The sequence below is a fragment of the Spea bombifrons genome, chromosome 5 (genome assembly GCF_027358695.1).
Source record: "Spea bombifrons isolate aSpeBom1 chromosome 5, aSpeBom1.2.pri, whole genome shotgun sequence".
Classification (NCBI taxonomy): Eukaryota; Metazoa; Chordata; class Amphibia; order Anura; family Pelobatidae; genus Spea; species Spea bombifrons.
The window spans coordinates 29,853,083-29,875,890 of NC_071091.1; the positions used below are offsets into that span (position 1 = coordinate 29,853,083).

At 38.4% G+C, this 22,808-nt stretch overlaps 1 protein-coding gene across 1 annotated transcript; it reads right to left on the reverse strand.

Annotated features, from left to right (window-relative positions):
• Positions 1–780: 780 nt before the first annotated feature.
• CAPN7 (calpain 7) lies at positions 781–22,261 on the reverse strand. Its single transcript, XM_053467301.1, has 21 exons — positions 22,123–22,261; positions 19,882–19,990; positions 19,518–19,675; positions 17,608–17,675; positions 16,917–17,117; positions 16,385–16,471; positions 15,556–15,682; positions 13,726–13,811; positions 13,175–13,268; positions 12,701–12,847; positions 11,854–11,960; positions 10,724–10,844; positions 9,433–9,577; positions 9,072–9,171; positions 8,261–8,396; positions 6,251–6,329; positions 4,162–4,307; positions 4,011–4,073; positions 3,793–3,923; positions 1,726–1,818; positions 781–1,229 (listed from the first exon to the last, which is right to left on the reverse strand). Exons 1-21 carry the CDS (start codon positions 22,222–22,224, stop codon positions 1,085–1,087), a joined length of 2,445 nt encoding a protein of 814 aa, XP_053323276.1. The 5' UTR covers positions 22,225–22,261; the 3' UTR covers positions 781–1,084.
• Positions 22,262–22,808: the final 547 nt, after the last annotated feature.

A 22,808-nucleotide genomic window follows, 5' to 3' on the forward strand; every position in this document is an offset into this window, starting at 1 on the left:
ATAAACATGCTGAAATCTATTTCTATAATGTTTCTGTATTTGTAGCAGAAGCCTCTACCTTAAGGCTCCTCATTTGAGACTTCTGATACTTTACCTACTCTTTTACAATTGTCCCTCACATAATCCCTGTTAACCCCGAATGTCCCACCAGGTTTCCCAGTAGGCAGATTGCAGTTGGGAAATAGATCAGTGATTGGGCCCATCGTTCAGCTGGTGATTGTTCCTTAAAATCAAATCACTTTCTATCCTTCCTTCTGCAAACGATACCAAGATCTTATGAATCTGATGGCTGCAATCAGCTTCCTTTACTCTCTAAAGTGGTAACACTAGAACAAGGTTGTCCTGGATGTGGGATACATGCCAAGATTCAGGACATTTGGTAACTATGGAATTAAATACGTTGTAACACAGATGCTGAAAGTGTAGGATGCATCAGCACTTGAGGATGCTGGACTTTATCAACAGGTGCAATAACCTTGTCACATTACCATGACTCATTTCACCCGTGATCTGAGAGACCTCAGCTGCTAGTCTGGCGGGTTGTCAGAAATACTAGGTCTGCCCGGGGCTATTAAAAGTGAGTGAATGAAAATAAGTGGACAAGGTGAACCCCATGGTAATGATAATGATGTATGTGTGAGGACAACAGTGTGTACCTGTGTCAATGTATATAACCATACAACCTCTTACCAATCAGATGATTCACAGAAAACACCAAAAAAAAAAATCACGAAAGTAGATGATAATATAATAATGAACTATCAATAAAACAAATAAATACACAGTGGTGAAAAAATATTTTTATAGCACTATTCTTTGAAATTATGCAGTAAAATATTCAAGTACAGATTTGATCAGCTGTACCCATTTTTTTTTACATCCTTTCATAAAATAGCAACTACTCAAGGACTTGGACATATAGTTTGTACATGTTTGTGTATTTTGGGTTTTACTGGACTTAAATTACCCCAGCCTGAACATTATGCCATGTAAACGTTGTAGCAGTCAGGTCAATCTTTATTCCTTGGGAAAGTGATTATTGAGGGAAGCCCACCCTGAGCAGCTCTGGATTTTATTCTTCTTCTCACTGTAGCTGTGACACTTTGATGGGTATTACACTGTTGAAATCTAAGAAAAAAGGGCCTTCCTGAGCAGGCAAAAATGTGGTAGGGATAATGTTGTAAGTGCCGGCAGGTACGTTCTCTAGTTCCAAATGGCAAAATCCACACCTAGAGATACAAGAAAGGTGGTTAACTAATGAACACTTTTTTTTTGTTCCAATCCGATTGGATATCAATAGAACCAGAAAGTTGGTGGTCCTTCAGGAATTATCAAAGTTCCTGAATTATTAACTTAATACGTAAAATACTTCAAACGTTTTTGGGCTATGACTGAAAGGAACGCATTTGCCACCAAAAATACATTCTAAGAAATGCACCTCAATTGAAACAAAAAGGTTTGTTGGCAGGTTAGAGATGAGAAGACCTTCCCCTGTAAAATCCTTGCTCTCTAAGAAAGGATTGGGTAAGGTATATAGGATCTGGCCACTTCACACTACAGATTTTCATTTGGGACGGCTATCTAGCAATGTTATATGTGATTTTAACAATAACCTTAACTTCATATGACATGTCATGATGCGTTCAAAGAATATTTCCTTTGTTAAATATGGTTCTGGTCCTGCAGCCATTATCAATGGAGGCCATAATATGTCCTTGCTTTTACCTGTAATCACCGCTGCTTTTCTTCTGGAAACCCGATGCCCCTGGATCGCCTGTTGTAGTCACCGTAATAACTTCAAAGCCAACGCTGTACTGTCTGCATTATGAGAAGAAAACATTCCATTTGTTAACATTTTTATTAAAGAATCAACATTAGATTTTTAGCAGGACCAATGATTTGTGAAAAATGGGTCAGAAGCAACGCTTTCATTAGAACGGGATGGCCATCTACTTGATGGAGTTTGTTAAACAAATCTGGCATTTGTACCTGCTAGTTCTCAAGTTTTTCTACACGTGCAGTAATTATTATTGGTTAAAAATCATTTTACTGGCACTTTAAATAGTTACAATGTTACTTCTTTATTGGTGGTAGCTGGAAATACAAGTTGGATAATTACACGATGTCAATGAGAATGCTTAGCAAGGTAAAATACACTTATGCCAATACGGACATGTCTAAGAATGAGACGCGCACAAAGGCAAAAGGCACAAGCTAGAGCTTTTCCAATACAGAACTGAAGAGAGCTAAAAAGGTCAAAAGAAAAGGAAACAAAAGACTGACTTCCTACGCACCCACCATAACCGTACAGAACACAGCACTCTACTAACATCACTTAAACTTGAATGACCAGGTGCTTAAAGTCTACTTCATCTTTGACAGTCTCAAGGAGGAAGACTACATACCACCTCGCATCTGATCCCCTCAACCTGTCATAATACCACATTGTTTTTGTACCGTTTCCATTTTTTTATCCGTTATGATGACTGCTTCTTCTTTCTAATATATTACAGACTAATGTGTACATGATTGTTGGTGCTGTACTGCAACAAAACAGTACCTGCAAATATATGTTTATGGTGGGAAAGATGTTGATTGTATAGCTATGGCTGTATACACATGGTTAAGCTGACGATACTTGTGTTCTGCACTGCATTGCAGCATGTCTGGTATATGAAATGTATGTATAGTCTATGAATAAAGTCCAATCACATGGATCCAATCACATGGATTTCATAAACGCTGATGCAGTTATGTTACTACTCAGAGGATTTCACATGCAACTTCAAGACAATTTTAGGAAAGTACCTAACATCATGACAATTTATTTAGCAGATGGTGAACAGGCCATATAAATGTTATGGATAGATGTGTAGAACATAAATAATAGTTCACATGAGATGGGCAAAAATACTTGAAATGTTTTTTAATTGTGTATTTCCTAGTCGAACAATCTTAGTCCTACCTTATATCATCAATAATTTGCATATCCATTTCAAACATTAATACAGCCCTGATTTGGTAATGATAGGGTACAAAGCATGGTCTATGTCCCATCTCTTCCTGAATGGGCTGGTTAGGAGATCAGAGATCTGCTCTTGGCATCTTTAAGAGGAAGAGGAAGGACAGTAGCGTTGAGGTGAGCGCTGGGGCGCTGCCTTGGGTAGGGTCTTTACAGTAGGAAAGAAAAAATAGGCAAACTAGATAGGCCAAATGTATTTTTCTTTCTAAGGTGGCCCACAACCTAAATACATTACTTCTACCACCCGCAATGCTATAGGGGTATCAGAATGTTAAAGCTTTATGAACCCCAATAAAACAGAAACATAGGATAGCTGTATCATATAGAAGAACACCATACCCACATCGTACTATTACCATGTGTGGTATACAGTTACTAGGACTGGTGTTGAGATCTACAAAGCTATGAGGATAACTTTTTTGGAGATGGGAATGGAATCTAGATTCCGCAGTATTCGGACTGTGTTTGAATGATTTGTGTTTTATTAAAATATTTATCTAATTGTCTTACAATGTAAAATATGGGTATCTGTGATTTTTGCAAATCCCATCAAATAGGATGCAAACGTGATAAAACCAACAATACTGTAAGCAAGATGCTCCGTCTTAAATTAATTTGACTACTTATTATGTCTGGGAGCTACAATCCAGAAAATGCTGTCAATGGCTGCCTGTAAGCTTTGATTTTTGGTTAAAAATAAATAAAGATCTGGACACTCAGATACTACAAAGGAATAAAATCAATATATTGAAAGCCACATTATACTAGACCTTGGTCCTCGTAGTTCGAGCAACAGCGGTCCAGATTTCTCCAAATGAAACTGGTAAACAGGGTTATTCTTGTGAGTGTCTCTGAAATTGCCACAGCCTCCAGCACTTTGACCTTTCCATTGTCCATTAATCTATAAGGAAATATATTAGCTGAAATCACCCCCAGGTAGAAAATGCTATGTATGAATATTGATCAGGAACATCTATAGCTCTCTTACCCGTTTGTTTATTGTGTATGGAGTTGGAATCTTGGAAAATGTAAACTTGCAACCTGCATAAACCTGTAAAAATATACCATCTTTTGTGAGTCATTTACAACACGCACAAAATGTCAGATTATTAGAAAAGTACAGCTCATGTCACACTTACCCTGAGAGTATAGTGGATAGTGTTCTGCTTCTCATACTGTGATACTACTAATGTGAATGTGTGGGTGCCAGGTGACGTCAATGTCATCTTGGTCAGATAGTGAGGGCTGTTGATTCGGATTCCATCAATGTATGGGACAGGGTCAGCTAAAAAAGTAAATTACTTCATTTTACAGACCAGCTAGAATATGAAAATGCATTCAAACCAATGGAGGACACAATAGGCTATTTGCAAGTACCATCATTTGCTGGATAAACAGTTATCTATGCAGCTTATTGAATTGAGCCTCTGGTTACAAGGACAGACCCTGGTTGTCTCTTTGGGAGTGAGACCCTGGAGTTTATTTTGTTTTGCACCTTAATGACTGTGGATAGTTCTTTAGTGACTGGTGTCTGTGGGCCATGTGGGCTTCCTGGATTAATTTTTCGTTGGCGGACCATTGCTAGTGGGTCCTTTGAGCATGTATATGAAGTTTTATCTCTGTTAACCAAGTAAGACTATTTCAGAAAGCTATCAATTGCCGACAGCTGTTGTACCCTGAGTACTTGGTATGGATTTTATATGAGATCGAAGCCTAATTACATACATACATACATTAAATATATATATGTATGTATTTATATGTGTGAGGGACTGAAATGTTGATTATTATAAAGACTTTAAGGACACTTGCGAGCAGGGGCGTCGATAGGGGATGCTATTGTGGCTGAAGCCCCAAGTCTCAACTTCATAGGCCCGACTAGAGACTCTGGGGCTAAAGCATTCTTCTAGGTCGCAGAGTCTCTATTTGGGGCTATGGGCCGGCTGTGGGGATACAAGGGATTCTGGGTAGGCGCATGCAAATAAGGTTAACCTTATTTTCATGCGCCTACCCAGAATCCCTTGTGGTTATGGCAACACCATGAGATTTCTGAGGGAAAAACAAGCCTTCTGGCTTGTCTGGTGTCTGTAGATGAGTGTCATATATACACATACACAGATTATATATATATATTATGTGCAGCACCTTTCTTTTTTTAGGATATTTGAATTTATTTTCTGTGGCATGGGAACATCATTGCCTCATTGATTCTCGATAGTGACACTTAATTTTGTATTATTTTTAGCATTTTCGTGATTTTGATTAATCCATAACCAATAAAAGCATTTGAAGTGTGACAGGGTGTTCATAACAGAGAGAGATATATAATCAAATGAACATTAATCTTCTCTAAATATCAAATAGCATTCAGCAAAAGCCTGGAAAACACATTTACTTCAGAAAGGAGCCTGGATGCGCTCGTGATAAATGGATCACCTAATTAATCTGCTTTTAGCTACTTCAGAAAGATAATTGCAAAGTCCATTTTATTAATCATCTGCCACCTCTGGGACATAGCAGTGTGCTATATCGCTTCATACGCCATTATAATCTGGGGCAATTTTATACAAATTTTTTCAGAGCCAGTTGGGAAAAGCTCCTTTCACATAATACAAAAGGAGTTCATTGATTGGAGTTTACTCAAGAACAGAACATACATATCACATACAAGGCATTTGTGTACGGTCAATAATATACAAACGGTCAACCATGCCTTGACGTGATAGAAAAACCCAAAGAACAGTAATCAGAGCATAATGTAAAAATTCAAAGTGTCTGTGACCAGGCTTGTAGAAATTATTTTTGCCTATGGCCAATGTCTTCAAAACAAAAAGTCTTGTTAATATATCGAAAAATACCTTTATTTAGTACGGTTTTCTAGAAAAATACGGCTGAAGTAAAAACCAAAACGCTGCTGGATAAATTACGTAAAAAATAATGGAAAATCTTCCATTCATTAGAGGACATGGTAATTAAAGCAAACCTGCCAAAGTACATGTACACCCCACCCAAACGGAGCCTTTTATGTTGTGAATCTCATCTGTCACTAGTTGACTAATCAGTCCGTTGGATCATTGCCACGTAACAAACATTTCAATTGATGATCTTCACCTGACCGTGTGTGTTAGACAACCATGCACCATATTTTTTTTTTATTATTATTATTATATTTTTAGTCTGAATTTTAAAAAAAAAATGGTCACTGGGAGATTTAAAGACAAGGCATACCTGGGTAGTAAATCTTTTTACCATCCGTCTTGTTGTAAACAATCAAAGTAATGAATTCTCGATTGTGTGCAAAGTCATCCTGTAATACAGATGTGTACACAATGTTGTTAGTTCTATGTATGCAGGTCATCTACACAATCTTTCAAACAGCACAACAATGGGGAGGCAAAAGAGTCCAACAGCCTATGAGGAGTGGTTGTAATCATCTGTCTGATGTTATCTTTATATAACTCCAACAATTTATTTAGCGCCTCTTACAATACATATATTAAAAGAGTATGACAAAACTAGGACAGACTAAGACAGATCGATACATTAGGTAGACAGGACCCTGCCTGCAAGCTTACAATCTAGAGAGAATCTATATAGGGAAAGAAGAAGAAATAGTGCCATGGATAGATGTTGGAGTCGTATTAGTGGCAGATAAGTTCTAGGGACGAAGATTGTTAACTTCTCGGAAGAAGTGTTTTTTGAGATTGTTCTTGAATATTGAGATGAAGGGTGAAAGCTGGGGGTTTGGTGGAAGTGAGTTCCGGAAACAAGGGGAAGCACGAGTGACATCCAGATGTGCCCTTAGCATGTAATTAAGGTTATGACCCATCAACAACGTCAACGTTTGTTAATAAAGCTTCAGCTCTTCAACACCGGCAGATGTACGTGGCGTCAACACATAAATATGTAGTTTAGTATGCAGTATCTAGTGGCACGTTACAAAGTACAAACGGAATGCCAATTAGTGACAGTATAGTTATTAATGATTTGTCAAGCTGGTTTAGGTGTGGAGCACCTTGCCCTTGTTAAATATTAACTTGCACATGATCAGGGGTGTGTGCCTGACATATTGCTCGTAAATCATACAGTATATACTACGTTCTGTGTCTGCTTCTTACATACATAATATCATGTGCACACATTGAATCGTGGCACAATAGTTGCAAGACTGCAGATAAATCACGTTTGTTAAGTATCTTTACTGAAAGTGTTTTATATCGGTTAAAGAAAAGCATACCCATTGTAAGGCTGCAGTGGAAACTGGGTCCCCAATCTTGGTTTTCATGCACTCCTCCAAGGGGAAACGTGGTCCCTTCCATCCCACTATAGCCTAAGCTAGATGGAGAGCTGGCTCTTCTATGTTGCCCAATGAAGGTGGGAGAACCACTGCAGTCTTTAAAAGAAGGTGGTGGCTAAAAGACCACCATCTAGCCCACCAAAACTGAGCCTTCAGAGACCCAGCTCCACTGCATCGTTCCAAAAAAGCCAAACTATACACAACAACTAAGTGAATTGTGTACAGTGCGCAGTGTCACCCCATGCCTGGCATTGTAAAAATTGAATCCACCACCCATAGGTCAGGCTAATGGAGAAATGTTTTAAAAAGTACAAAGAGTCAAAGATAGTGGTCAACACCAACAATTCTGAGTGCATATATATCACAAGTGACGTTAACCGTGATGGACCTAATCAGGAGGCTCCAAGCACACCTCCAGGCCAGAGGAAGAAGCTTTCCCTATCTAACAGGTACTCACTTGGTCTTCATCAAAAAGCAGAGAAGCTTCTTCAAAATGTATGTAACATGTAAATGCCCAGATCTATGGCTGTGACCCTATGATATGGTAGCTTAAACATTTTCTGCCTTCATTTTAGAATTATTTGATTAGTTGGTGGGCTGTTTGGTTGGCTGTGTTATTATTATTATTATTATTATTATTATTATTATTATTATAGTTCACACCGAAGAGATGAGGGATGGCCAGTTTAGGCTCAATACGCACCACTATTTTCATTTAGAGAACACCAACACTTGTAACAGGAATTATCTGCAGCAGCCCTCAAGAATTCCCACAAATATTATTCATAATGGAAGTACATTGCATCAATACACCATGATGAATGTATGGCCGCTCTGGACAAGAAAGCACGAAGATATAGTTGCCTGTGTAGTTATACTAACTGGAAAAAAAACTATGTAAGCATACCATCACAAGCAGTAATTAAACCCGTAACACAGACCTTGTCAGTGATGTGTCTACTCAGCAGAATCCACACCGCAGCGCCCCCTTTAGGACACTGAACCTCCAGCTTATATTGAGGATTGTTAGCTAGACTGTACGCATCTTTCACAGGACCCTGCTTAGCATCCCACGTACTGCAAAACAGATTGAAATGTGACTTAAACAACGCACCTGACATTCACAAATCACACGTGGAATATTCATTCATTCACAGCGTTTGAAGCAGCAAATCAGTGACAGGAAAGCATTTGGGTTTGAGATTAATGGGATTAATGTGTTATGACACATGTTCGTTTCATTTGACCCCTGCTGAAGCGCTGGAGCGGACAGGTCGTAAATGTATTACATATCAGGGGGTGAGATTGGCCAAACGCATCTCCTGCATGGCAAATACCTGGGGAAATGTATATGGGGGGGGATTTTGCACAAGCTGTGAAAATTTAAAAGGGACCTCTCACCTATCATATGCATTTAAGTGAATATGATGGCTGCAGTGTACCATTAACAGAAACAACTGTGATGGCCCAATTAAAAAAGGTTTATCAAACAGCATCACAAACCACAAATATTATATCTGTAGTATACCTTTAATGCTGGTTATTTCCCAATCCATTGTGCCTGAAATGTTCTGATTTTTATTATTTCATATATAGTATGCATCATTTTATCCGATCAGTTGCCTTTAATAAAGTATACTGTTGTATATAATCTAAAGAACATGGTAATAGCGGTAATTCCTGCGGGCAACTTGGTATCCATTTTATGGCTAAATTTAATGCCATAAAAAGAACTAGAATACACATCGGTACCTGTGAATGCATGTTGATTCTTTAAAGAGGCTTGGATTCCAGCTCAAGTAGATCACATCGTAGTACTGACACAGGTCATCCCATGTGATCCAGAAGATACCTGCAGGTACAAGACACAGCACATCACCGTCAATACCGAGATAGGGCCGATCAAGATAGCATGGAGCATGTGCTATTACACTTTATTCAAGGTGTAAAATCGTATATACTGGGGCATCAAGGGGTTCAAATAATTGTTAATATTATCTTCCCTCTCTTTCTTTCTTTCTGTGTCAACTTACAGGACCGCTAACAATATTTATAACTTACAATAATGGCTTTAATATAAACCATCATTGCTAGCTAGCAGTTTCTGTGTTACCATTATCAATTTTCTGTGCGGTTCTCGGGTCAAAGTTTAGATATTTCTGCAATTCCGGAGTCCAGCTTCTTTCATCTTTCTCACAGAAACGTCCCTTCCAACGTAAATGACTCCAAGGATTCTTCAGCTGAAGGAACCGGTGTGTCTTAAAAAACAAAAAACAATAACGATATTTTTAAAATGTACACGTTCCAATTTTTGCCAAGTACTATATTGCTAGAACAGTACTATTAACCCTTCTGTAAACACTTGGGCCAGGAAGTATAATTCCACTTTGTGAAACTATGATGTCTCAAACTGCACATATCTGTATTCACCTTCTCCGTGGCATTCCCACGGTACACGGAGAAGGATCACCCAGACCGTATTTTCATGTTTTAATGCATATTGGATTCCAGTGAATGTTATTGCATGTAAACCCTTCTTGCACACGCTCAGTAGAACTTCCATTCTAGTCAACAGCAGCCGAGCTCCCATTGAAATCAATGGTAGCAGAAACAGCCAATCACACGCATGTATACTTGAACACTGATGTTTAGGTAGGATATATGCGATTGGCTACTGCTTCAATTACTTCAATGGTAGTGCTGATGAGCATACCTAGGAACTATATGGGGACACTCCGGTCACTCCCCACTCACTTCCCTATTAACAATTGTGCATGTGTTTTCCCGCGGCGTCAGCGGGACCGCCCAGGACGTCAGTGGGATCTCTTTCCCGCATCCCCCAAATGGATTGCCGCAGAGGCAGTCAGGGGAGGATTTTCCGACTCCAGTATTAATGAATACATGCTCCTCCTCTCCCTTTACAACCCAGCACCCTGCTTGCTCCCCCCCCAACACTGGTTAAATAAGTCTGCTAGCGGGTTCGAAGCTAGATTATTCCCTTAATTTGTCTTTAGTTAACCATATTTGTTAACCTAGCAATTTTCTCCTCCATGTTTGTTTTGGTGCATCTAATAATGAGAAGCGCAGACAGTTTTTGTTTTTTGTAATAATGAGATTTGCCTCCCTAAACGTAACTTTATATTTGCTCCCATCTTCCCCATTTTAACTCTGTTTATAGTTCCTTATAGCTCGCTTCTCCTTCAATATAGTTGCCACATCTGCGGATCAACACAGTGGCTTCCTTTTTCTTTTAGTCTCGCTAACAAGTTTAATGCAAAGTTCTGCTGCCTTTAGCAGCGCATCTCTTAAATAATTTCACTTCTCCTGGACTCCACGAACATAACATTATGGGTAAAACACATTCTAATGTCACATTACACATTTAAAAATATATGGCTTTGTACCTTGTATTCCCTTATGTCTAAGACAGCGTAGGCGTGTGTGGGAACTAAACCCCATTTTTCTCCTTCCTCTTCGGACATCATCCCTGTGGCTGTAGTAATTAGGACATCACCTTTGTGAAATCTGTGAAAAGGAATAAACAAAGAATATATATATATATATATATATATATATATATATATATATATATATATATATATATATATATATATATATATATATATATATATATATATATATATATATATATATATATATATATATATATATATATATATATATATATACACACACACATATATATATACATATTAGTTTTATTGCCATGCCTAAACTTCCCAGCTGCCTCTACAAGAAGCAGGCAGTACACAGTGGTTTCCTTCTGGAACATGCTCAAGTAGCAGCAACCTATCATATGTATGCTATCTGATGTTTTGCTAGCGTGTATATGATGGGCTGCTGCTTCAATGACTTTAATGGGAGTGCTGCTGAGTGTGTGCAAGTTACCATACTATTAAGCACTGTGTAAATTGTTGGCACTATACAAATAAAAGATAACAATAAATAATAATAATGATTCTTAGTTTAAGTAGAAGCACACATTACAGTCTTTTACCTCTTAACGCCCCTATAGACAAAACAGGTATGACCATAAAAAAGGTATCTGGATCACCTCTATGATATGCCCGCAACCCCAGACTTTATTCTAACGACAACCTGGACTCTCCTATGTCACAGAAGCCAGCATTATAAGTGCACGCCTGGCCTTGATGGTGTCCCTCACTACAATCAACTCATGCTCCTTTAAGCAGTCCTCTCCTACTGTCTCTTTCCCCCTCAACCACCAAATAGATTGTAAGCTCGCAAGAGCATGGCCCTCTTCTTCTGTACCAGTATATCTGGTAAATTGTCATACACTTTCATTGTACCCTATAGTAACAGCTCTACAGAATCTGCTGGTGCTATATAAATAAATGTAATGCAATGTAAATTAATTTAGCTTATTATGTATGATATATTGGAATAGAATTGGAAATATATATATATATATATATATATATGTTATTCATATGAACCCTTTTGATGACACAGTACTTAATTAATTGCAATAAGTCTCAGGGGTAAAACATACCTTTGGTAGAGCATTCTGAAAGTACTTTCCTTGTCGAAGGCTTGATTGTCAGAGTGCATTGCAATTCTCTCTGGAATCCATCCCGTGAGTGCATGCAGGTCAATGTTCTGTAACACAAAAAGCTCAGCTGTAATCACAACAAAGATAAAAGCCGAGACATGGCTGCCTTACAAAAAATGATAACAATAGAACTAACCTAAAAGCTTGTACCCATTTTCATTGATATTTAAAAAAACAAACAACAAAAAATGTGAATAATATGCACTATGGCATAGATTCCTTGGACTTGTTGCAGTAACTCTCTCGGTTGAAAGAAGGCCCTAATAAGAAGTTCTGTATATTTAATAATTAGACTGCATGACGCCGAGGTATAGACTGTGTACTTAAAGGGGAACTGCCTATGCCACAGTTTTAAGCTTAGTAAATCAATTTATTAAGACACTTATAGCTTGTGCTTTTTGTTTGTCAATCAGTGTATTTGTTTTGGAGATATTTAATTATAATGTTCATCTCATGGGACATGGAATCAGTGGCTGGTGGTGGCAAAGCCAGCATTACCTAAATAATTCCTAAATAATTTCCTTCCCTGAACCTCTCTCCTTCAGCAACACTTGTGTCCGGTGTCCGAACCAATCAGCAACGTAATAATAAAGCAGAGATTACATAATGGGGAGGAAAAATCATGGAGACCATAAGTACAGGAAGTCAAGATACCATGCATCATGATATAGATAGAAGTAGGGTTTTTAATTCCTATATGTGATTTATTTCAATAAGTAAACCACCAAGGGTTATTTAGTGTATAGAATTGGAAAACGCTGAGTGATCCATCTTGCCTTTTACCTACCGAATTTGACCCTGGGAAATCATATCCTCCCATTACTTTCATGTACGCCTTTTCTATCAGCGACACCCATAACTCATTCTTGTTGTTTGAGTACGAACATAGAAGTTCTCCGTTGTGATCCACAGGCAGATAGTCATCTATAATAACCTATAAAAATAAACAGACAGCAGTCTCAGAAACCCCCAAAAATACAGGCTTTTCTACCATCAAAGGGAAATTAATTGGGGTCTGAATAATTTATTATAAAAAAGAGTGATTATAATAATTATTTTACTTACAGGAAAAATAATTTGAGTGAAAGATTACCCTTATATGGCATCTTGATTCTAGCAAACCCTACATACTCCATAAAACAATGAGGAAATTAATACCACTGTATGGTTAAAGTATTCCAACAATAAAAGCCCCCGTTCACGCTTAAAAAAAAAAAAAAAAAAAAAAACCCCATGGGCCAAGTTTGTGAGGGTCACTTACCTTTCTAGGGACTCCATTGATGTGCAGTTTCACCATATATTTTCCGCACGGATTATATTCTGGTTCTCCTTTTTTATTCTGTGGGAAGATTATGCTATGCAAAAAAAATGAAAAAAAAAATTCATATATTTTTTTAAAAAATAAAAAAAGTTATATATATATATATATATATATTATATAAAATATATATACATACATTATCAGAATACATAAAAGCAAGGTAAATATTTTCTTTCCTAGAAACATACAACCAATTAAATAACATAAACATCTAAGAGGTTATTAAACTGGAATGGTCAAATCATATATCATATGGTCATATAACATATTTGAAAGAACATCTATGGCGACAGTGTTATCTAATCAGTTTTTTATGTCCTGATGTTATCTTACTTCTACTTATCCATCCAACCCCTACAAAAGCTGCATGAATCAAATATCAGCATCTTTACAACACAGCTAAACTAATATAATGGAGGAATATTCATACAGATCCACACAGCATGAAGTAAAGATTGCTGACCCCACTGTAGACTCACACGTTGACATACCTCGTGATGAGCTTTTTGTTGTAACGCCTCTCATAAGCTGCACTGATGGCTAAGGAAGCCACGAAGGAGCAGTCGGACACGATTGTCTGGCAACAACCAAATACCAATATGTCAACATCATTAAGAGAAATAAGCCACAACTTTATATTTTATTTCTAGAAATATGACATATCACTTATGACGTTAAAACTTTTTTGGTGGTCAGTGTAGAAAAAAAAAAACCATATATAACCGCATCTGTGTCAGCTAATATCCACTTGACACTCTGGTAGGTAATGTAAGTGGACGGGCGCTGTCAGCCGTCGGCTTCTCAGTCATATAACTTCATGAAGAAACAGCCGGATGAAGGCAGGCATCATCACAGGAGACACAAAGGATCCAGAAAATCACAAAGACCCACAACAATGGTACTGAAAATGACTGTATTTAATGCATCAAGTCACAACAACACGGGGGTGACAGCAGAGGCAGGGAACCAGTAATACACGCCTTACGCGTTTCAAGCTACGCAGAGCTCTTAAACATAGGCCCTCTTTGTGGGTCTTTGTGTTTCCTGTGACCCCGCTGCCTGCCCTCATCAGACTGTTTCTTGATATTGCTGTATGTGGAATATATGCTGGTACAGACATACAAGAAGTCCCATACATGGCAACATTTTGTTCACCAAGACCACAACACACACACCTAGACAGAAGGAGTTAAAGTGCATTACACAAGAGGTGAAAGTGGACCTGCCACACTAGTATAAGTGTTGTCCAAAGACAGGAGAGGAGCAACAAAGGTGAGCTAAAGTAGATGGGACGAAGGGCTTTAACACGTAAGTTTGTAGCCATTTCTAAAGAAGTGGGTCTATCGGGGATTTTTCCTGGTGAATTCTAGAGGGGCGAGACGGGTGAGAGGGAGAACAGCTGAGACAGGATTACAAAGGCGGGAGATAATAAGGGCAATATTAATTAGAATTAGAGAACGTATTTGATATGACAAACTATGCCTTATTTGTTGAAAGAGTAACGTATTGAATGTTTCATAATGAAATCCATTTTCGTCACACAAAGTACTTTCTATTACAGAATTACATAGGAGATATAAACACAATTCCTATTCTGTATCTTAAAACCAGGCCAGCTGTTTGCTGCTAAAATATACACTATAGGCAGCATTAATAAATGAATTAACAAATTCTACCTTGCAGAATGCAAAGTGTATTCAAAGTGTATGGCAATTTCCTGCACTCCTTGTCTTTACATACAGTGGAGGAGTCCAAACGTGCAGGGCATGTATACATGTGAGCATGAATGTCTATGTATAAGTGTGTGAGCATGAATGTGTATGTGTTTGTGTGTAAGCATGTATATGTAAGTGGTGTGAGATGGAGTTTGTGTTAGCATGAGTGGTGTTAGAATGAGTGTGTACATGTTTGTTAGCGAGTGTGAGTATGTGTGTTAGTGAGTGTGAGTATGTGTGGTAGCATGTGTAAATTTGTGTGTGTCTACATATGTGTGCCAGAGTGTATGTTGGAGGGGGGCAAAGATGGCACATATAAGCTGTTTGGGGGCACTGAAAGCTGAGGGCAAAGTTGACACGGGCAGGCTGTTTTGGGGCAAAGGTGTCACTCACAAGCTGTGTGGGGGGGAAAGGTGGCACTGTGGGAAGTTGGGGACCCTGGGGCAATTTTCGCACTGGTACCCCCTGCTGGTTTTATATATATTTGTTTTAATTAAGAATGTGGTGCTTATCACCGGAATACATAAAACAGAACATTGACTTGCTACTTAAACATGTTGCACTTAATCTCAGGAACCCATCCCGATACAAAATGTGATAGATTACCTGCTTGATACTGAAACTCGACACAGTGTAGATCATTGTAGGGTTGTTTGTGATGTCATCAGGCCTCACCCACCTGGAGAATATGGCTTTCTGTTTGGGGGATAGTGCCAATTTACCAAATTTGTCCCTAAAAAATTCAGAGAAAAAAAAAAGAATAATAAAAGGAATCTGCCACCTCAACCCAGATCCTGAAAACACAAAGTTATAATGGCTGTTGACATGGTATACACACGAGTGTGTATACTGCTTATTATAATCTGACTAGAATTCATAAACATAGAATTTGATGGCAGATAAGAGCCATTTGGGTCATCTCGTCTGCCCATTATCTTACTGTAAAAATGTCAAACCTTGTTGGCTCCTTGTCTTAGATTCAGGATAACATTTTGTTTATCTCATGCATGTTTAAAATTCCCTCTCTGTATTGAACTCCACAACTAATATACCACCTTCTCAATGAATAAAAACTCCCTTTCCCCTCAAATAAGGAATGGATCAACAAGGTGGAGGAAGTGAGGATGATAGATGAGCTCATACCCTCCTAAAGGGCTGAAGTGATAGTTGGGTGTGCCGACGGGTGATCCCAGCCTCATCCCCTCTAACACCTCCTTCTACGTTCCTTGAAACATTTCCCCTTCTCGTCCTTCTTTCAGATTCTTATATGCCCTTTAGGCTCTGATTTCTCCAACAAGCTTTCTACAGGCATTGAAGAGAATGTATATTGGCTTGCATTAATAGTAATGTAGATGGACCTTATTTCTCTGTGTTTAGAATAAAAAAGCTCTAGACCACTTTAACATGTAGCTAACGATGAAGAGAGTTTACTTACGAGAATGGCATCGGAAAGGCAAACCGCTCCCGCAGATCAACACTCATAAAAGGCACGTATTCAATGCCATTTATCTTGGACGTTTTCCTGTCAAATGTAACGGAGAGCATAATGAATACCCTAAGCAGATATGGCAGCAAAAAACAAAAAAAAACAAAGATTGTAATTTTACTATAACAAGGCTATAACGACATCACTAAAGTGAATCTATCAATGGAAAAGGACCATGCTTGTGTGACCCTTCATCAGGCCGTATGAAAGGCCATTGGGCAAGAAGTCCAACTGTAACCACGGCACATTCATTTCAGAATAAAAAAAATATGTTTTTCAGAACTGCACAGAAATTTGATCGTTTGGAACTTTTTCTTGATATATTATTTTTGAACTGGGCATATGCCCTTTGTAATATGTGTTTGTATTTTTGGGGGGTACTGTTTTAAAGGACCTTCTCTTTAACCAAGGTGGACTATTCATTAATCCAAAGTGGTGGATGAACATAGTTTCACAGGCTTAAAAATGAACACTATGGTACCTGAGCACTTCTATTTCCTCTGCTGTATACTTTTGTCGAGGGGAATCGCTGCTTAGTGCCGGTCGTAGAGACTGTGGTTTATCGTTTAAGCTAAAGTCTTGACCCAACGGGAAGAACATCCTTGTTGGCTGGTTTGGTTTGGAGGCAACTGTTTTGTCTTTAGCAGCGGTTTTTGTCATTGAGTCTTTTAGGGATTCAGCTCTATAAAGGAAAAGGAAAATGAAGAAGAAAAAAAAAGATAGTAAATAAACGTTGTCCTTTTAAATAATAACGATATTTCACCAGTGAAGAAGTAAAAACATTTATCGTGACACACTGTCCTTCCCTTAAAAAGACATTCCAACATACAAAAACCATATTTAAATGGGGACACCAATATCACATGCATTACATTAAAGTTCATATGATGTGTCTCTACCTGCAACAGGTTTAGTGAGATGCCAGATCCTAATGTTTTGAATGTGAAAGATGAGTAAAAGGTTTGTTATTTACACGTGTCAGAATGGCATGCCTGATCTTAGGATTGCTGTTCTTACTCTGCCAGCGTAAGTCCTGCATTAAAGTGATGACAACTACACAATGTATGGCCATGAATAAGAACCTACGTACCAGGAAATTCATAGTAAATGACAGGCATGACAAAGAGCCCGGGAGGTAATAAATGGATTTACGTTTTCCGTTCTCTTCTTACCTATCCAAAGCTTGTCGAGCCAGCTGCTTGAGTTTTGCTTGCAGGTTCTGATCTGTAGTATCATTAGACTAAACACAAACAGAAGCAATACGTTAAGGATGTGTTAGTGAGATCCCTGCATCCATCCATCTGGCACAGAATAAAGAATTGTAAAAGTAGAATTTATATGCATAGAGACACCTTTGGAGTATTTAAGGAAGACAAGTCATCTTAAACAAATGTTAAATTACCAGGTTATAAAAAAATAAATTACCTATTTTTGTCTACGTTCATTACTATAGATCCTACTATCTGTATCTTGCACTCAGAACATAGAATTTGGCAGATAAGAACCATTACCCCCATCTAATCTGCCCATTTTCCTGATGGATATTCTGAATCCAGACCTAAAATCCGTCCTTGGTCTTGGATTCAGGATGGCATTATGCCTATCCCATGCATGTTTAAATACCCTCATTGTACTAGCCTCCGCTACACCTGCTGCTGCACTTACCTACTACCCACTCAGTAAGGTAAAAAGCAATATGTACCACCTTAAATCTCTCCTTGGTACTGTACAAACAGATGACCAACATATAATTAACAATAATAATAATTATTAATAATAAAGGCGTGCAGTGGCTGATGTGTAACCTTTTAGTTTCCTCATATTTACCGCCACCTAGTGGCCACAACCAGAAACAGCATTACAGTTGCCAATCTATTCAACACAATAATGGAACATGTAGAATTCTACACACTTTAAGTGAATATTTGGGAAGAAGTGCAGTGCACCACAACATTTGAAAGTGTGATTAGAATATTAAACAAGCAGTATAACTTACTGATCTAAATACAGGTCATTTTCTTTCCCAAATGGAATCATAAAATGAACATACAACTTATAATACAAACCTTACCCAGCATTAAGCCAATATGATCTTTATTGCTATAAGCTTAACCCCGTAAGGACAATGGGTTGTCCTTAAGCCCATTAAAAACAATGCATTGTGAGCCCCCCGTACATGTACGGGCTTTGTCATGAAGGGGTTAAGTTATTTTACATGCTTTTCTATGTTGGCCCAATAAAAAGGAAACAAAAACTTCAGCTAAAGACTACAAGAAAACAACTTGGGACATTGCTAAATAACATATTATACCAATTCTTGGATCACACGCAATTACGAACAACTCTGGCAGGACCCTTGAATTAAGTTCTTTGCATAACTAAATCTCTGACCAATCCTGCAAGCCACTAGGGCCAACATAAAAGGGAGCATTTAATGAAGCTGGAAAAGATTCTTTAATTCCCATTACAAATGTATGGGGGGGATTCTCAGAATCTCCATATTTATTTGCCACTTTCTTGGTCCCCGGATATTTGGCAGGAGATATGTTTGGCCAAACACATGTTCTGCCACATGAAATACATCCCGCCAGTTGGCTCAGGGAGTTTTCCTGGGGGGCAGGGTGGGTCTAATAATGCCTGCTACTGATTGGCTACTTCAAGCAGCCAATCAGTGGAGGGAAATGTTGGACAACTGATTAGGCATTCTGGTGCTAAATCTTTAGCCCAAGGCACGTTCTTTATTTTATTTTTTTGTTAAGTTTAAAGAACCTAAAAATACTTTAATATGCATTATTTTTAGTAGGCTGTCTGGACAAGCCTATATGCAAGATGACAAGCCTATACGTATATTGTAGTTCTAACATTGGGCCCCAACCTTGATGCAGATATCTTACTTCCGCTCCCTACTGTTATTTCTATATTTATGTTGTCACATAATTTGTAATTATTGGTTATCAAGAATCTAGATCTCAGAACAACCTTTGAGACATGTCCTTCAATAATTGTGACAGAATTAAAATGATTAAGCCCATGTTGAAAATGCAGTAAAGCGAATAAAAAAGAAAAAAAACACATTACTGACCGTTGTCAAACACAGTTCGACAGCTTCCGAGTACAGCTCAATGGCCTCTTCTGCGTTTCCTTTGTCATCTTCCTCGAACGCCTGCGTAACGAGGAAACGGGCCCGCTCAAGGTCAAGGTGATGCTTGGTTTTTAATGGGTCAGAATTCTGTGCCTGAACTATTACAGGGAAGAGAAGGGTAATGGGTTTCAGTTTGTGGATCATCTCTACCACATTAGCCCTGTTTAGTGTTTGCATAGGAAAGACGTAGGAGCAGAGAGGAGAAATTGTACAGGAAAGCAGGCATGAGCAACAACAGTTACAAGCAGGACAACAGAGATTGATTGTGCGTTCTTCATGTACGATAGACAATGTTTTAGTCTACCTGCATTGTAAAGAGCTTCTACTCTTTCCAGATACTCCCTTATTTTGTCCTGGATATTTTCCAGAGTTGAACCAGCCATGCCAGCATAAATCAGGGCTTGAGCAGCTTCCTGGAAAGCAAAAGAAAATGGCTGTTCCTAACCAGTTGCCCAAATATCCAAGTAATGAGTTAGAAGAGCATTAGAACATCAGTGACATAGAAGAGTTACTCAAATATATAACACAGAAACTTAGCATGGGTTGATTTAGGCCAATAAAAAAATCGAAGCCACCAAAAAAGATTTTTGTACACCATTTTAGGAAAAAGAAAAAATGTTGAAAATGTATATGCTACACTTATGTGATCTAGATTCAAATTGTAACTTTAGGATCATACAATTTATTATGTATACCTTGGTTTGCTCATAACATTATATTTTTTACTTTTATTTTAAGCAAACCTGGCCAGGGCATCAACAGACCACCCTTGCACACCACCACTTAACTGCATCCAACAACTTCCCCATTCCCCTAAAAATTAGGCCCCTAATTCTCCTAGCACAGAGGGGTCTTTCATGGTCTACTGAAACTTGACCAGTGCAGACATCTTTATCATTGCTCCGTTATACAGTATGGGTCATCAATGTATAGAGCACAGGGGCATGATTTCATATCTGGGGACTCAATATTGATTAGGACTGTATTACTGGCCAGATATGTGGACCCCTCGTGTTCTAGATTAGGGATATCATCCATTAGTCCAAACCATACCATGACATTAATGGAACAGCCCATAGATTAGATGGAAACACCAAAGACTTTGTGTTAGAAACTAGAATTGTATAATGATCACCGCTGTGACGCAACAATATGAATCCACATGCAAAGGAACTACCATAATTGAAACTCACTTCCATATAATGGCGGTGATGTCATAAAAGGTAAAACAACCAAAAATTACAAAAATGATGTTCTCCTGTTTCATAAAGAGTTTAGCAGCACACAGAACAGGTGAGTAAATCCCCCACAATACATTTAATGTATTGATTCAAAAGATACGGAAGCTGGAAGTGAATTACTAGGTATGTCAATTTACTGTATCAAATGCCAAGAACTCTTAAGGCAAGGTTTTATTTTATTAATTTAAAAAAAATTACTTTATAGCACATATGGTGTCATGGGCTAAACCGACAAGCAGGAAGCATGAAAATGTGGAGAGTAAGGTGTTTTTTTTCTTTGTTCACTTGAGTTAAGAAAAACACGTCCCCAAGGAGAAGGTGAATGTACACACCCAGGCTTTACATACCTCTGATGAAAAAACAACAAGTGAATACTAGAGACAAAAATTCATATTGTTACCGTGCCTGCGTATATGTATGCAGAAACACGAGCAGATAAATGGAGTAAAATTAATCTGTATAATTTGAGTTGCCTATAAGAAGCACTCAAGTGCCATCTGAACACAACCCGTTCCACAAGGCAGGATCACCATCTCATATAATCCCAGCTCTGGGGTCTGCGGTAAAGAAGCAATGCCCAGTGGCAATGACAAGCCGACACTTGGGTTTTGTTGAACCCTTTAGTAAATAAAGCAAATGTGTAGACAGTTCAGGAATTTGCATAAACGCCAAGCCAAAGGGTGATGTGTCTATGTTTATGAGATTATTGCTTGGGTAAGGGTGACCCACTATAAATGGAGTAGGTACCTTCATTGGTCAGCCACCTCCAACGGCCTCAATTGTTTGATGGTATCCAGTGTAAGAGGTAAGGGTTTGGATACTAATGTCTTAGGGTCTTTGAGAGACTAAGCCTTGGTAAAGGACCAGTAGTGTTTTATCTGACTGTTCATGAGTGAAGGTGAGAAGCCAAGTGGTGATTACTGTCCAGCTTCATGAAGGCCACACTCAGGTATACAGGCTGAGGGAGCCTCAATCTGTTACATATATGTTATTCAAGCAGAACGAGACTGTGCCTAAACCCATGAGGGCATCTGCCCCGCATGAACTCAACTTGGACAATAAATTGGGAACCGAAAGTAAACTGTTAAAAATGAAAGTATTTATTCTTAAAGTCAGAAGTAGGTGGCTACAATTAAACCAGGTAGCCCTTTTACAGGCTCATTACCAGGGTTATCCAACTGGGAAACTCCTTACCATGTATTTATAAATCCGACCTTTTCTAATTTTGTTCTTGAACACTCACGCTTCATCATTAGTGGTTTGACGATGATGCCTAAGGCATGAGTGTTTCGGAAAGTACATACCTTATAATAAAAAACAGCTTCCTTATATTTTCCAGCTTGGTCATACACTACCGCCAGTTTGGCAAACTTCACCGCATCCAGTTCCAGAGTAGAGGCATCCATAGTGATAACAGGAAGTATTTAAATTACACCGGGAACAAATAACTAGAGAACTAAAAAAAATAAAAATGCCTAAAGTAGTCTTTATGTTTTAATTCGCCTTAACGGACACTCTTGGTTCTGATACAAATATCTGATTCTAATCCACTTCTTGGACTCTTGTTAGTTTGTACCTGCTGTCCTGATCCATTAAAATGAAGATCAGCTTTGGATATGCCTGCACAACACAACTATTTAGATTTTAGTTCGTTTACCAGTCTGACATGGTATTTAATGGTTGTTTCTCTCACTGAAACTGTTCATGAGTTGCTTTTATACGGTCCCTTTAAATCAATATATCTTTTTAGGACCATTTTATAATCCAGATACCAGGTGGGTGCCAGATGATCTGTTTTTGGGGTGCCAGATGATCTGTTTGTGGGGGTGCAGTACTGACTTGTGAACTTGTGCAGGGATTCAGTATCTGAAGATCGTGTGATGAATGGTTCCTCTGGCTCCTGATAATCCCCTTGTCATAATCCAGTTAGGAGTGAAGGCACAGTTAATCCAGTATGTGCTCCAGCAAAGCACAGGTACTGTAGTAGGAT

Coding starts and splice junctions, on each gene's coding strand:
- CAPN7 (XM_053467301.1), bottom strand. CDS start 22,224: ATGGATGCCTCTACTCTGGAACTGGATGCGGTGAAGTTTGCCAAACTG. Junction 1,819..3,792: donor CTCGAACTACGAGGACCAAG/GTCTAGTATAAT, acceptor CTCATAATGCAG/ACAGTACAGCGTTGGCTTTG. Junction 1,230..1,725: donor AAAAGCAGCGGTGATTACAG/GTAAAAGCAAGG, acceptor TTGTATCTCTAG/GTGTGGATTTTGCCATTTGG.